The sequence below is a fragment of the Sycon ciliatum genome, chromosome 6 (assembly GCF_964019385.1).
Source record: "Sycon ciliatum chromosome 6, ocSycCili1.1, whole genome shotgun sequence".
Taxonomy (NCBI): domain Eukaryota; kingdom Metazoa; phylum Porifera; class Calcarea; order Leucosolenida; family Sycettidae; genus Sycon; species Sycon ciliatum.
The window spans coordinates 15,043,057-15,059,263 of NC_088648.1; the positions used below are offsets into that span (position 1 = coordinate 15,043,057).

Here is a 16,207-nt window from a genome sequence, read left to right on the forward strand (position 1 = left end):
TCAGCTGCTGCTTCCGGAGCCCTCGATGGTTCAAACACCATCGGCCACTTGGATGAATCGCAGTGGTGGCGAGTGCATTCTCCTTCCTCGGTGAACACTGCTGGTCACCCTGTTTGATGATCCACCAAACACCATCGGTGCAGGCCGCGTTTTTCCGGAACCAGCCATTTATTCGTCCACCAACAATAGAAATTAATGTTTCTCACTTGAACACTCTGCATGATCTGTAGAGCTGTCGCTGTCGTGACAAGGCCGTGTATACTCCAAGTCTACATGTAGGATGAAGAGTAACAGTTACTGCTGATAATTAAGTTTGCGCTCGTGGACAATACAACGCTGTGTGAAGTAAATTGTGGCTCCACAATCGCTCTGAATGCTAATGTGTGTCCATGGAATACTAAAACACAATAGGCGCGGTGCAGCTAACGCCCAACGTGGATGAAACGGACAACAGCAGCGGCTAGAGCGTTCTCCTTCCTCGGTGAACACTGCTGCAAGACATTATGCTTGATGATTCACCAAACACCATCGTTGGGGGCCAAGTTTTCCGGCGCCAGCAAGTTGTTCATCCACCAACTAACTTTGATGAGTCTTTCTTCAACACTTCGTAGAGCAGCCGCGCAAGGCCTTTCCTTCGCGTTAGGGTAGCGATCCTTCCTAGATGATATCGCTATTCATTGTTACTTTTTACTTCAATGAGTAGTGTAGTGTCTCTCCGAAAATAAAGTCAGCTGCCTTGGCATTAGGCATTAGTACTGCCTAGGCCTAGCACCTGGACTTGGAAAAAAATTGATTTTGCAAGTCTCCAATCATGTTTGCATGTACGCGCTATCCAGCCATGTGGCGTGAACAGATTCTGGATTGCCTGACGTGAAAGGTAGCGCGCGCGGGCCCGCGAGAGTCGTACGCGCGCTCGCGGACGTGTCTGACACGTGAAACGAAAAGATTTTTTTGGCGGGTAGTCGGCAAAAATTAAGTGACGGTCCCTTTAGTCCTTCGCGTAAGAGACGCCATGTTCGGCTTGTTTCTATGGAGATTGTGGCCGCTTTGGCTATGCGCGCTGAACGGCTGACCCCAGTGTGAGCGTGATCGTGACGCACGCCTCCCTGCTTTTTGTCTTTTATTTTTTTTGTCGTCTTGTTCATGCTCGACCTTGCATTTCATGGTTTTGGCCACCAACCTTCGCTATCCTGTCAGTAGTGCGGGATTTTGAAGGCTTTGCCTATCATACGGAGTGCCATTAGGTGCCACGAACGATTTCACTTTTCAGCTTTGTTTAGATCTGTTGCTCGAGTTGATTAGAAAACTAGGCTCAATCTTCTAAATTTATCATTGCCACAATGTCGTCTCCCCCACCTTTCCCCTCTGACGATGAGAAGGATGTACAAGCTGAGAAAGCTGAAGAGCCGGAGGAGCTCTTCTCTATACCCGCAGAGGCCGTTGATGAGCCACCAGCAAAGGATATGCAGAACATTGATTTGAATGCTGGCGGCGAGAAAGCCCAGGAGACCACTTCTGCAGCCGCCCCAGCAGCGGACGATGACGACGACGGCGATTTGTTTGCTGACGCCTCTCCTCCGGCAGAAAAAGCTGCTGAGGTGGAGAAGCCCGAGCCTGTGTCTCCCTCTTCCACGGCCACCGCTCCAGACGAGGCCGAGGAAACACTGCAAGCGTCTGTACCGGACCCTGCTGACGCCGATGCCCAACCTGCCGCAGCCACAGCCGCAGATGTAATTTGCAATCCTTGATTTGGACTGCTGAAATAATTGTCTCGAGTACTCAATATATTTTGGTCTGATGATTGTTTTTATTTTGTTTGTCGGATTGTGCTTTATGTATTTGCTGCGTAGGCTGAGGCGGAGGAGGAGACGGACAGCTTCTCTATCAACATCAATGTGTCTGATCCGGAGAAAATTGGTAAGTCTCCAGAATTGAAATTCCTCAAGTCCCCCGCAAAGAAAAGCCTACCCTGGTTGAAGTTTGTTTATGTGGCTGGAAAGTGTGGGTATTTCAAATTCTCGTTCCAGTTTTATGCAGTTTGACACGTAGAAGTATTTGAGCAGTGCAATGCAATGTAATTGGTCTCTTTATAGTCTGTGTCTGGCATTTACGTCTGGAGCAGAGCGATCGATTGACCATGTGCCGCGAGTTTGAAACTCAGAATTGTGCCGTGCGGACGTGCATGCCCCTCTCCCATCCGCATCTCGGACGTGCCTGCTTGCTTGCACGAGTGTGCCTTTCTGTGCTGTCGGGGACCGGCGTACTGTTCATGCAGCAAGTTGGCTGAGTCGTTGACCGAGCGGCCACACGCGAGTGGGTTTTAGGTCGGGAAGGGTTATCGTCAGAGAGGTTCCGCACTACGTAAAGTTGAGCAACTTCACGTAAGTGGGTGGGAAAACCCCATGAATTCGCGAGTTTGCACTCTACTTATGGAAACTTGTCTATGTAGAGTACGTAGATAGGGCACTGATAACGTATGTGCGGCTCTGATCACGTAGGTGCTTCGTAAGTGGATTGGAGTACAAATTTATGACTCTCCCCAGGTCGACCCGGTCGTACACTGCCGCGTTCCGAGTTGCCAAGGGCAGCTACAGTGTACGTGATTCAAAAAGTCCGTACGGCGGAACACAGATCCGCACGCAGTCTGTCCCTCCAGGAACTTGCGATTCCGCGGCCGCGTTGTTTTCCGCGATTTGAACAAAAGTCCGTGATATCCGCGATATTTGAAAAATCATCCGCGTTATTGTAGAAAACTGTCCTTGATACTTGAAAAGCACCGCGATAATCGAGTCTTTCTTCGATGTTTAGTTCTTGAAGCTCGTCAGTAGTTTACTTGTGAAATCGACACCAGAATGGAGAGGTTTCTGGGCAAATCAGCGCCTGACAAGTCACAAAATAAGGCTCGCGTCGAGTGTTGTTCGAGGATGGAGGAAAGCTGTCTTGCAAGCTCCTGTCAGGCAGTCGAACACAGTCAGCGCAGCACACGTAATTCGTTCTGTTTTGTCATGCATGATTTATGCTGTAGGTCTACGACTCGTACATCGTACACCACTACAGTACAGTATAGTACAAGTACCAAATCGGTCGCAATTTCACCACAATAATCCCGCAATATTTGACAAAATCCGCAATATTCCCCACAATTTGTGGCATTTTACCTCGCAACTTTTTCCGCGATATTTCCGAAATGTCTCCGTAAGTTTCTGGAGGGACAGCGCAGTGTACGTAAAGCCTAGTTCACATTCGACGCAACGCCGACGGTACGGGACGTAAGGGCTTGTCGGGAGGGCTGGGGTGAGCTGTAAAATCCTGTACGATCCGTACGACACGACATGCAGCAGTCCTTGCGACATTCAACGTCGAACGGTGCGAGTCATAAGACACGGTCCGTGACGGGGAGACTTTCGGACCTAATTTCTCGTTTTTCGAGACTTCTTTTCAATTATTTCTCCTTGAAAGAAGCGGAATCAAGTTCACAATACCAGTTTTTCATGAAGATCAAAAAATTAGCCCTGAAAGTTGTGGCATTCAAATAATAGCCCCAGGAAATGATAGAATAGTTCGTCTGTCACGCTTCTGAACTATCCCTAAATACAATAAGGGACATGAGATCTTATGTTGCTAAAATTCAACTCAAGTCGTGCTTGCCATTCTGTGAGTTATCATGGGAAGCGCAGTGTTCGAAATGCTAAAAATATCCAAGTACGAATCGGGAGTAGTCGGCGCACGACGCCGTCTCCTGTTCACACTCGAATTGCAGCCGTTTTGTACGCTTGTGTCCCCGTCTACGCCCGTCTACGGTATGACAAGTAAATTGGATCGATCCAACTCTTCCCGTCGCTTCCCGATCTGTACGGTAGTACGTTTGCGTTCCCGTTCCTGGTGTTCACATTGGACGGCGTCAGACCGTCCCGTCGCTTCCCGTCGATCCTTACGTCGCGTCGCGTCGCGCCCCGTCGAATGTGAACTAGGCTTAAGACCTTCCGTAGATCAGCTACCTTTTTTTTCTAACGTAATTGCGTTATGTGGAACCTCTCTGTTATTAGCTTTCTTGTCACCGATCTGCTTGTGTTCATGCCGTGTGTGTTGTTGTTGTGCAGGCGATGGTATGGGTGCTTACATGACCTACCAAGTCTCCACCAAGGTAAGATGCTCAGGCAGTGTGTTATAGTAGACTCTCTGTTCAGCTACTGTACGTCAACAAATATTCGGCGCGTATTTATTTTTCGGCTATTTTCGGCCTTGACATATTTGGCCGAAATTTTGTTTTGCACGGCTCAGTGTGACCGTGTATGCAGGCGGCAGCAGTACAGGCCGAACATTTAATCCGGCCGGAATGTGTTTTAGCGCTGGGAGGTCGAAATTTGAATGGGCCGAAATTTTGTAGACTAACGGCAATGATTGTCCGGCTGTATGCACATGTGCACGAGCATGCATACAAGCTTTCAAGTTAGGCTATGGATACCTTCTGTGGGTAGTGTTGCTTTCCTCGCTTCTGCTCCCCCTTGCGTTTGGAAGAGGCCTTTGCCGTTTTTCTCACGACGCTGACTATGCAGTGGAAAGCTCCTCTGTTTGTAGAATGCTGCTCCTTGTATACTGGCAGAACGTGAAAGAAGCAGATTTACATTCCGTTGACACTCACACGCAACCATAGTTTTACAGAATAAACCAACAGATTCCAACAGTAACCAACCTGCGTTTTGCAGTGGTGCGTGCACATTATTTCATCAGCATTGACTTTTCTCATCTTGTGTTTCTCTCTCCTGTTTCTCTTTAGACCAATCTTCCTCACTTCAAATCGTCGTCCACGACCGTTCGCAGGCGATTCAGCGACTTCTTATCATTGCAGTCACGTCTGCAGGAAGCTCACCTGAAGCTGGGCCGTATCATTCCGTCCGCTCCAGAGAAGAGCGTTGTCGGTAAGTGTTAGGTTTGCCGCGCAATGGATACCGTTTGTTTAGCAAACTACGGTGTGTGTCTGTCTCTTATGCTTGTATGCTTTACGGATCTCTTTATGATAGAACTGTTCTAGCCTGTTGCTGTTCTTATTTCGTAGCAGTGTTCTGTCTACCCCCCCCCCCCCCCCCTCTCTCTCTCTCTCTCTCTCTCTCTCTCTCTCTCTCTCTCTCTTCCCTCTCCACTGATGTGCAGCAGAATGTTATAGAGGGTCGAGGTCTCTAATTGCTGTGTGTTGGTGGCTCCCCTGCTGCTTGTTGTGCACACACATTTGTAGGTATGGCAAAGACGAAGTTCTCCAAGGAGGAACAGGCCAAGGGCGGTGCGTCACAGGACTTCATTGAACGGCGGAGAGCTGCACTGGAGCGATACCTGAACCGCACGGCAACGCACCCCGTACTACGCAAGGACGACATCTTCGTGGACTTCCTGCAGTCCCAGGACGAGGTGATGATTGCTTGGTAGCTGTTTGGCGTGTGTGTGTGTGTGTGTGTGCGCATGTGTGCACGCGTGTGTCTGTCTGTCTGCACGTCTTTCTTCTCTTTCTCATTCTTCTAGCTCTTCTTTCATTCTCCTGGATGGCTACCACCAGCCAGTGCATGTCGGAGTATGTGGTGTGGTGTGTGTATGTAAAAAGAAAATGAAAAATAGAGATTCACTGGCCAGAAAAAGCCACTGCAATCAGCTGTGTGGTGTAGACCAGGCTCAAATTAGTGGCGGTCAATTCATCGGCCTTGCAAGATGTTGAATTGTGTAATCCGAGCACAAGCTGCTATGTCTAACATAGCTTGTTCGCAATATTCGCTTCAGCAATGGGCAAGTGTGAGTGTATGTGTGTGTATGTGTGTGGGTGGGTGGGTGGGTGCGTGTGTGTGTGGTACATGGTGTGTGGGTGTGTATGTGTCTTTTTATGTCTTGAATTCACCTTGCGAGAGCTTGGCTAGGAATCGTTTTCTGTGGCCCAGTTTTGTACATCTGGCGATAGTATGCCATTGTCCTTGCAAAAGGCCTTTGAGGACCAACTGCGTGTACGCGCGCGCGCGTGCGTGTGTGTGTGCATGTTCATGTTCACTCTTGCCAATCAATTCTAAGCATTTGTTGTATTTGTTATTTTCTGGTCTTGTTTTTTTGTAGCTTCCCAAGGCGGCAGACACATCGGCTCTGAGTGGAGCTGGCATGATGAGACTATTCAAGGGCGTGGGCGACGCTTTCGTCAAGATGACCTCCAAAAAGACGGAGACGGATAGGGTAAGACAATGGCCACGGTGATCCATGCATTGTGACATGCGTGGGCTTGAGGTACTGAGGTAGTAGTACCTCGTTGCGCATAAGCTAGTGTTTACTGGTCCCCATCGAAACAAATCCTAGCCTGGGTGGTTTTCTGTTTGAGATACAGTGCTGGCAACTGAAATCCGACCCCTTAGCGGTGCGTCCACATTCTAGCGGTCTCTGTTTTGTAGTTTTACCATCCCGTGTTGGGTCTTTGCGATGTGAGCGCACCGCTCAGGGGGTCGGATTTCAGTTGCCAGCACTGTAGTAGCGTCATGGTGAAGGTGGGTTGTTGGCACGCCAGCCTAGTTTTCGTGTTCCTATTAATTATACATAAAATTGCCTCTTTTTTATTTGTTCTTGAGTGGATGTGTCGTCACCACGTTAGCTAGGATAGGAGTAGTAGTAGGCCTGGCTTGCAAACTTGTGTGACCATGGGGTTAACATGTGGCGACTGATATTCCTGCTTTGTACTGAGTGCCTGTGACTACATGTAGGGCTGAAGCCATCAGCGGAGTGCTCATAGTTGGTTGTCGAAGCGAAAGAAAGTGATCGACGTACTAGCATTTCAAAATCGACTGCACAACTCTGTTGGTGGTGATGGCATCAGCCATGAAAATGCTCAGTTTTGACTAAGATCGTAGGCAAATGGCTCTGCTGCTGCTCTTCCCAGGCATGCACTGCCCAGCTGGGCGTCAGTACTAGCTGGAACAGACTAACCTGCTAATGGCAACTTAGTGTCAAGTTCGACAAGAAGCGTGTGTTCCTCGTTGGAACAACCAACTTCATGGCAACTTAGATGAACGAAAAAATGAGATCTAAAGTTGCCAAGAGACGCTGCAGTGTGCTACTTGTAAATTTTCTGTATCGAGCACAGAGGTGCGAGAAAGTGAATTTCCTGAATTCGCGTGACTCGATTGACTTGTGAGCGGACTAACCGTTAGACCCTGATACTCGTTTCACCCCTACTTGTGATGTGTGCCATGGCTTTGCAGGTCGGCGGTACGTTGCTTGGGAAGTTGTCGGCCAGTTTTGAGTTCAGTATTATACGTCTTGTATTTTTGCTTATGCTTGGTGAAACGTTGTGTCTTCTGGTTTGTTGGCGTGAAGCAATCCTTGTTGTTTCCCCCTATGTGCTTTGTTGATGTTCAGTGGTTCGAGGAGAAGGTTGCCCAGTACATTGCGCTGGAGGAGACGTTGAAGAAGCTCCACATATCCATCGAGTCCCTCGTTGTCCACCGACGAGGTAAGGACCATCTGGGGTGTGTGTGTGTGTACAGTCGACTCCTGATATAACGAACACCGTTGTGCAAGAGAATCATTTCTTTGTTGTCGAAGTTCGTTATACCGAAAGTCAACACATATTCTGCACATATTTATTTTCGGCTATCTTCGGCCTGATCATATTTGGCCGGGAATGTGTTGCATCCAAAATTTTGTTTTGCAAAGTTCAGCGTGACAGTAGGGAGGTTGTCCCACGTAACGAATACGGGAACGTGGGTGATACACGTAAAGTTCCTGGAATGGACCCATGTTTGCAATGTTGTGTTTAGTCACACGGAACAAACAAAAGCATGAAGCGAAAGGCCCAAACCTGGTCAAAGAAGAAGCTTAGACGCTCATCGAATATTTTGATTTCGTGCTTCGGAAACTTCTTTAGCTGAGCACCCTCACAGCTCGCACAATGCGCTCCATTCTGATTTTCACCCACGTTCTGGCGGAACGTGGGTGAGCCTCCACACACGGTATGTCGTGAATCAGAAAACGTCTGTACGTGGGTCACTGAGTATCACGTGGTACACAGACACGTAAAGTACCCACGGATTACGTGGGACTAAACCTCGCTATTGTATACAGGCAGCAACAGTACAGGCCGGAAATGTGTTTTAGCCCTGGGAGGCCGAAATTTGAATGGGCCGATAATTTGTCGACTTGCTGTAACAGAAATGCAGTCAAACTATACAAGTAGCAAAGCCATGACTGACATGTGCCCCATGACAGTATGACTGCACTTGGTTTACATGCGGCCCAGCACGATTTGGTTCGTTATAAACGAAAACTGTTCGCTGTAAAGAGTCAATTTTGTGTGGGTTCAAACAGGGAAATGGACAATGGTTCGCTATATGCGAGTTTGTTATAAGTGGAGTCGACTGTATGTGTGTGTGTGGGGGGGGGGGGGGGGGGGGGGGGGAGGGGGGATTTAGCACTGAGCCCAAGGTGATCCCATCTTGGAACCCTGGGCTTGAGCAGTGTGTACAGTTCCATTCATTTTGGGAACTTTTTTGTGAAGCGAAGCCCGTTCCTGTACGGTATTTTCCAAACAATTAATGATGATGAATACAAACGGCTGTGAATGTTCTTGCAACACCGTAAGCTATCACTTGGCTTGAGCCAGACATGGCCGGGGTGTTATTACAGGCAACATACCGGGAGATGTCAGTAGTTTCTGGTGACTGATATAAGATACGTACAAGTTGAAGTAATCGGGCGGTGGATTTTCCGCCTAGTATATTGGGCTGACGAGGCCACTTGGAAAGGTCTTCTGGGCCCAAGTGATGCTTCTGCTCAGCACTGGATCAATATGCCGGCCGTTGCAGTAATGAATGTGCGATCATGGCCCGCACTGCTCCCAACCCTAGCACATACACCACCAGCGTGTGCAGGTCTGCGCATGGCTGCTAGTTCTGGACGGTGTACTGTCTTTTCACGAATTTTCGGCGTACTTTAATTTTCGGTACTTTCGGTGCATCTGTTTCATACCTAAAATTTCAATACACCGAACAAACACTAACACGCATAACCCGATAGGGAACTGCTTCTCTGTACCTAAAATTTCTGTTCACCTAACCTGGCCTTTTGCCCTCATACCGAAAATATTGAGCACCGAAAATGTCTGAAATTGGAGTATTGGGTTGTTTTGGTCATCTTTGACGGGATGGTGCAGTCAGTCCTGATGTCACAAGTTACACCAATCCAGCACAATGCAGTAATCGCAGAGCACAGCTTCCATGTCCCATCAAAAACAATGTAAAATACGCTTTCCCAAATGTGTACGGAGTCGCACACTGTGCCTTATGTGCTCGTGCTCTTATGAATGCCTGTGTGTGTGTGTGTGTGTGTGCGTGCATGCATTGGTATTGTGTGCTGCAGACCTCTGCTCATCCACTGCCACATTTGCCAAGTCTTCGGCAATCCTGGGCAACACTGAGGAGCACACGTCACTCTCGCGTGTTCTCTCACAGCTAGCTGACGTAGAAGAGAAGATCGAGCAGGTGCATCTGCAGCAGGTAAGGTGCTCTGTCTCTCTCTCTCTGTCTGTCTCTCTATCTATCTATCTATCTACCTCTTTCTCTATCTCTATCTCTGTTTGTGTGTGTGTGTGTCTCTTCTGGTACATATCAACTCGCTGTGCTCATCTCCCCTCCCTTGTCGGTGTCATTCAAACCCTTTCTCGACTCAGTGAGAAGATGCTGCTCTATAATGCTTACAATAGTGTGTGTGCGTCGATGTCTGTTCCAACAGGTGGAGAATGACTTCTTCATTTTTGGCGAGCTTATCAAGGACTACATTGGACTAATGGGTCCATTGAAGGTGCGTGTGTGTTGTGTGCATACCTGTGGGTGTGTATTGTGTGTGTTGTACTTGTGGGAATCCAGTGCATTTGCAGATTTGCGTGCTTCTCTTGCGACGGGCGTATACATGGTACATGGCACATACATGGTAGACTCAGGTGCTCGAAGTCCGGACATGGTATCCTAAGTCCGTACACCCATAATTTCATGTTCTGTTATTGTATTCGACTCCAATATTTTTTCGAGGGGACGCTGTGAATAAATAAACTGTGAATAAATAAGAATAAAAGTAATTCTTGTTGATTACACCGCGCCTACCACTCGGCTACCCATTACATTAACCTGGTGTGCTTCTACTTTATGATTTGTTATCAGTTCATTTCTTCTGTCTACTCCAAACGTTATCATTTCCGATATAATTTGCCATCTTCCAGTTGACGCTGTGTTCGTAACTCTTCACTAATTTTTTGAAAACCACGAGGGCGTGATAATCTGTAGGAAGGGAGGGTGTAGTATCCCTGCCCGACCAATACGGAAGCAGTACGGAACTAATACGGAGCTTGCCTGATGTATATTTAGTGTATCTCCGTATGTAAGCGTACGGCGTCTGCTGCATAAAAGCGGCTGCGCATTTCTGTTTTGAGGAAGAGAAGAAGAGAAGATTAGATAGCAACGAAAGCTAACTCGAAGATGAGATTGTGATAATAACGAGCTATTCAACCTCCAGGTTTGCACCGGAGAGAAAGTTATCTTGCCGCTTCTTCTTTGACTAACGATTATATCTCAGGTGTGTACCTGAACGTAGAATAAAAGTAATTATTGTTGATTTCACCGCGCCTACCACTCGGCTACCCATTACAGTATGTTCTCCTGGCACACCAATTTTCAGGGATCTACGATAAGCAGAAGTCCCATACCACGCGAGTGGGTTTCCGAGTGTCCATACGAAATACAAATTGGGCTACATTTCATGCAAAAATCAACTTTGCCAAGACCGATTTCGAACGGACACAGCGTCGAACAGACCTTCACTCAATCATCAAGAGCCAGCTTAGAGCTGAGAATGGCCAGGGGAGAAGAATTTACAGAGAACCACCAATCCTTGCTGAAAGGTTGACACTCCTGGCATCTCCACCACTGTTTTCCCGCGGTTTTCCCAGCGCAGATGTTTCTTCTCTGAGCCGACTAAAAACAGCTTGCCTTTCGGCAACAAACCACGCTTTTGCAAGGAATACTGGTGGAGGCACATGCCAAACATATCGCTTCGGTACTTTCGTCGTAACCGAGGGATATCAAGTTACCCATTAGCAGAAACGTGTGTGTATTTCGAGTCACCTCTGAGCTGTACGGACTTAGATCACCCTCTGCGACGCCAAAATTTGATATGAAAAATTAGCGAACTCCAGGGAAACAGATCGGATCGAAAGATGGCCTGGTTCAATCGAGCCTGGCCTCAAAACAAACTTGGACAAGATTCCATCCACGAGCAGGATTCTGGCAAGTGATCATTGCTAGTGTGAGTTTCAGCTCGGCAAACACACACTGTAAAAGTGTCCGGACTTCGAGCACCTGGGTGTGCATGGTACTTGTGGGAATAAGCATGGGCCTTTGTTGACATCGGTGGAACAAAGTTGTGAATAGAAATAGCCCTGTGCTCTAGGTGTCTACCCCCTGTGGTGATGGACATCGCAAGGATGCGGGTGTGAATATCACGTCCGGCAGATTACATGTATTTCAGATCAACAGCTGGCATAGTGCACAGGTCTATACTGGGCTGGACTGGACTGGTGCCCATTCTGGCTGTGTAAGCTGGAATCACAGCGGCGCGTATCTACCAGATCCTAAACCCGTTGTGCGGTGCTGTATGCACGTGTGCGTGTGTATGCATATCCTCAGTTGTGTGTGTGTGTGTGTGTGTGTGTGTGTGTGTGTGTGTGTGTGTGTGTGTGTGTGTGTGTGTGTGTGTGTGTGTGTGTGTGTGTGTGTGTGTGTTATACATTGAACCTTGCGAATACCGACCCTCGCTTGTGCACGAGTATGAGTAGGGTGGTGTTATTCGTGAGGTGGGAACTAGGCAGGCATGAGCACACCCATTGTGATCAGAAAGTGAACTACAATCCTACAATTGTAGCGTTGGTGATGTTGATGTGTGTACTCGGCTTGCCTCCCTTCCAACGTACTGATTGGGCACTATTTTCTCTCTTTGTCTGTGTTCAGGCATGCTTTTCTCAGCGTGAAAAGGCTTACCAGGCTTGGCAAATAGCACAGACTAATCTCATCAAGAAGCGCGAGCAGGAAGGCAAGCTGCAGGCAGCCGGTAACACTGAGAAGGTCAAGCTCTGTCAGGAGGAGATTGTACAGGTATGGTGCGCTTCTTGTAGTGCTGTGTATAAACTCCTCTGCGTGGTCCACATGGTTATGTGTCCCCGTGTGTGTGTGTGTGTGTGCGCGCGTATGTGTGTGTGTGACCTAGCGCGCACGCACTAGTGCTACAAGTTTGCCTTGGGACCCCATATTTCATTTCAGTGCTGTGTATTAGCCGTCCGTATTTATGTTCACAACCTGTTTGCTCGTGTTGTTCGTGCACGCTGTCTCGTGTGTGTGTCACTGTGTGTCAGATGGAGACACGCGTCGAGAAGGGAGAGGAGGAATTCAACAACATCTCCAAGGTGATGCGCGCGGAAATCGAGCGGTTCGAGGTAAGACCCAGTTGGGCTTCTGTCATACGCATTCGAGGTGTGTTGGATAATTCCTGAACGGTTCCAGGAATTATCCACCACTGGTCCCTTTATAACCCAGCATCATTTGTGCTACGGAAATTCTGCTGCAATAGGGAGGGTGCTGGATTACAGAATCTGATTTTCTGCTGGAATGCACATGGAAAGGACATTGCTTTGGTTGCTGAAAATTATGCTGATTTATGAAGTGCTGGTTTATGAAGTGCTGGGTTAGAGGGATGACTGTACATGTATGTGTGTACTACTTGTTGAACACTGAAGTTCTGTTTTGAATGCCCTTGCTGACACTGTGTGCAGTTGTTGAACACTGAAGTTCTGTTTTGAATGCCCTTGCTGACACTGTGTGCAGGGCCAGAGAAAGAAGGACTTCAAGGCCAGTATCCTACGCTACATGGAGAAGATGATGCGTAACCAAGAGCAGGTGAGTTTGTACTGTACTTTGACTACTGCAACCGTGTAGGCTGTGTACACGCAATGTCTGGCAATACGGTCGTAATATGTACTCATGCACTTTTGCATTAGTTTGAGGGAGTTTCAAACTGGAAAAGTCTGGAGAAGAAAATGACTCGCAGCAGGATCCCTTGCTCATGGCCAGCCATGCTTTACCACTAAGCTATGGTGTAGTCGTCGTCTAAGCAGCATCTGTTCAACATCCTCTTCAGACTTCGCAACTCACGCTTCCTGTGAATTCGCACAGGCGGGTGGGACGTAGCCCTCACGGTACCCACACACTTTACGTACAAGGGGAGGGGAATCGGAAAAAAAATGGGAAGAGTCCGAAGAAAAAATTGACTCTCCCCACCAGGACTCGAATCAGTTGCTTGTTGCCAGCCATGCTCTATCACTGAGCTATGGTGTAGGACCGTTGCTTATAGCCAGCCATGCTCTATCACTGAGCTATGGTGTAGGACCGTTGCTTATGGCCAGCCATGCTCTATCACTGAGCTATGGTGTAGGACTGTTGCTTATGGCCAGCCATGCTCTATCACTGAGCTATGGTGTAGGACCGTTGCTTATAGCCAGCCATGCTCTATCACTGAGCTATGGTGTAGGACCGTTGCTTGTGGCCAGCCATGCTCTATCACTGAGCTATGGTGTAGGACCGTTGCTTATAGCCAGCCATGCTCTATCACTGAACTATGGTGTAGGACCGTTGCTTATGGCCAGCCATGCTCTACCACTGAGCTATGGTGTAGGACCGTTGCTTATGGCCAGCCATGCTCTATCACTGAGCTATGGTGTAGGACCGTTGCTTATAGCCAGCCATGCTCTACCACTGAGCTATGGTGTAGGACCGTTGCTTATAGCCAGCCATGCTCTATCACTGAGCTATGGTTTGGGACCCTTGCTTGTGGCCAGCCATTCTCTATCACTGAGCTATGGTGTAGGTATCACACACTTCTTGCTCACCATCACCTGTACAGTGAAACTTCAGTATAACATAACTCCAGGGGATGTACACATCAGTGCTTCATAACGTTAGCCGAGGTACTCTACATCCCAGGTGAAATCACTGGAATGGGTAGCTGGTGTGTTCCCAGTAGAAATACTATAATTATATTCGATGCAAAGAGACCGGTTTTTTGTGTCCAGGGTACTTATACTGAAGTTTCACTGTAAAATTTCCAACAGCCCAAACAGGACCAGGTGTAGCATATTTTCCTGTGCTTGTGTGAGTGCTGCTGTTTTCTACCCCGAAACTATGTGTACTAAACTGGTTTCATTGTGCGTGTGGTGTGGGTATGCGTGCGTGTGTGTGTGTGTGTGTGTGTGTGTGTGTGGACCTTTTGTGCCGCGTGCAGCTGATCAAGTACTGGGAAGCTTTCTTACCGGAGGCTAAGTCCATTGCATAGTTCCATCAACCGGTGCTGCAGCTCGCTCATGTTCTGCTAGTCTGACATTCGGTGGGTGGGTGCCCGCACGCACGCACGCCCACCAGGGACTTGTGGTGCTGACTAAATGCTATTTTTGCCTCGTTTGCTAGGAGAAAGATATTATGAAGAAATTTGTCAATTAGCTTGTGTGCTATCCATTCAACACTACTAGCTTCCAATGTCATTTCCAACAGTCTCCCTGTTGGCCTTGTTTTTACCAAATTCCTCAGTGGATGCTGAATGCTAAACTTGTTCCATTGTGTTTTAAATACTGAACTGCAATGGTCGTCTCTTTGTTTTGTTTTCCGGTCCAGTCTTTGTCGGATTGTTGTTTTGTTGCTGGATCAATTATCCGTTGCGTGCATCCCATCTTCTACTTGTTTTGCGTTGTTGTTGTTGTTTGTCCCCTGCCGGCACAAGGCGATGCGGCTGTGTTTCTGATTTTTCTCGTTTGTTTTAGTCCGTGGGCTCCCCTGCGCCCTCTAACCCTGACCCGTGCTGACGCGACCCACTCTGTACCCCCATTGCTCTCTCTCTCTCTCTCTCTCTCTCTCTCTCTCTCTCTCTCTCTCTCTCTCGTAGACACGCGCTTAAATTGCATTAATTTCAGTGTGTTTTTTCTCTCTCAATTCTCAAGACCATCCCTACGTTCCCCTGGCTGGGAATTCCTTGCCCACAAATCCAGTATCAGCGAATGTACTATTTTTTTATGATTGTGTGTATGTTTTGCTCAATATGTTGCAATGTAATCTTACTCCTGGAATGAAGCACTTCTCCATTTGTAGGTAATTGTTTCGCTTCGTTAATGCAATGTAACTGCTGACCCCGTTGTTGTTGTTGGTGCTGGTGGTGGTGGTGCCGTCCTTGCCGTTGTTTTCCCTCATTGCTTTGTGTTCAGTATGAACCCGATCACAGACAGTCCAGGATCTTGCCGGCCTGAGGCACATACACGAGTAGGTCCTCTTTGTGGTGGTCGCAATGGTTTCCGATTGTGATTTTGCCTCAGACCCTTGGGTGGTGTGTGGTCGCCCCAGTACCATCCATCGTTTTCCCGTGTGTTCGGGAAATCCTATTGCTGGGTGATGGTGTGTGTGGGGGGGGGGGGGGGGGGAGGGCATGTTGGGTGTGTGTGTGTGTGCCTCACAGCAAACAAGTAGCGATTCTACGGGCAGAAAAAGTGAATTCTGTGTGCTGTAACTACTTGAAGCTACGCATGGTTTGGCGGTGTGCCCCAGTGATGCATTGTTCTATGGGCGAAGCAGCAGCAACTCTCATCACCTGTGCCATAAACCCCTAGATTATTATGGCCTAGAATAATGGTGTTCAGCTTTACCACCGTGTGAGTTAGTAATGTAATGGTCACCCACTGGTAGCTGCATTGTAGCCAAAGCCTAGGGCCGGGGAGTCGTACGCAGAAAATGGTTTGGGTACGACTCCCTGATGGCAGCTGTATAGACGGTGTTTACACAACGACACGTGTGTGTTCTTGTTTGCTTTTTCCAGTCTAAAAAAATCCACGTATCTCCAGACACTGAAGTGAATAAAGGCCGGAGTGTGGTGGTGGTGGTGGTGCTGGTGGTGGTGTGTGTGTGTGTGTGTGTGTGTGTGTGTGTGTGTGTGTGTGTGTGTGTGTGTGTGTGTGTGTGTGTGTGTGTGTGTTTCTCTTGTGTGTCCCGTGATTATGGTACAGTAGTACGTGCAGTCGATTTCTAATCGAGAATTTGGGGGTTCGATTCCCGACAATTATGGTCACGCAAAGAGTACATAACCCGTTATGTACTCTTTGCGTGACCATCTT

At 48.1% G+C, this 16,207-nt stretch overlaps 1 protein-coding gene across 2 annotated transcripts; it reads left to right on the plus strand.

Annotated features, from left to right (window-relative positions):
* Window positions 1-1,151: 1,151 nt before the first annotated feature.
* Window positions 1,152-15,232, plus strand: LOC135819458 (sorting nexin-2-like). 2 transcript variants are annotated; one of them, XM_065332672.1, is made up of 13 exons: window positions 1,152-1,730; window positions 1,851-1,917; window positions 4,101-4,144; window positions 4,778-4,844; window positions 5,387-5,403; window positions 6,091-6,204; window positions 7,378-7,471; window positions 9,376-9,512; window positions 9,748-9,816; window positions 12,015-12,158; window positions 12,416-12,496; window positions 12,885-12,956; window positions 14,338-15,232. In XM_065332672.1, exons 1-13 carry the CDS (start codon window positions 1,341-1,343, stop codon window positions 14,386-14,388), a joined length of 1,347 nt encoding a protein of 448 aa, XP_065188744.1. In that variant the 5' UTR covers window positions 1,152-1,340; the 3' UTR covers window positions 14,389-15,232. The 2 variants fall into 2 exon arrangements, with proteins under 2 accessions (XP_065188744.1, XP_065188743.1); XM_065332671.1 differs by having other exon boundaries at window positions 1,153-1,730; window positions 4,778-4,919; window positions 5,234-5,403.
* Window positions 15,233-16,207: the final 975 nt, after the last annotated feature.

Excerpts from the sequence above, each read along its gene's own strand:
- LOC135819458 (XM_065332671.1), top strand. The coding sequence starts at position 1,341 with ATGTCGTCTCCCCCACCTTTCCCCTCTGACGATGAGAAGGATGTACAA. Across the intron at positions 4,145-4,777 it reads CCTACCAAGTCTCCACCAAG|ACCAATCTTCCTCACTTCAA; the intron begins GTAAGATGCTCA and ends GTTTCTCTTTAG. Across the intron at positions 12,159-12,415 it reads GTCAGGAGGAGATTGTACAG|ATGGAGACACGCGTCGAGAA; the intron begins GTATGGTGCGCT and ends ACTGTGTGTCAG.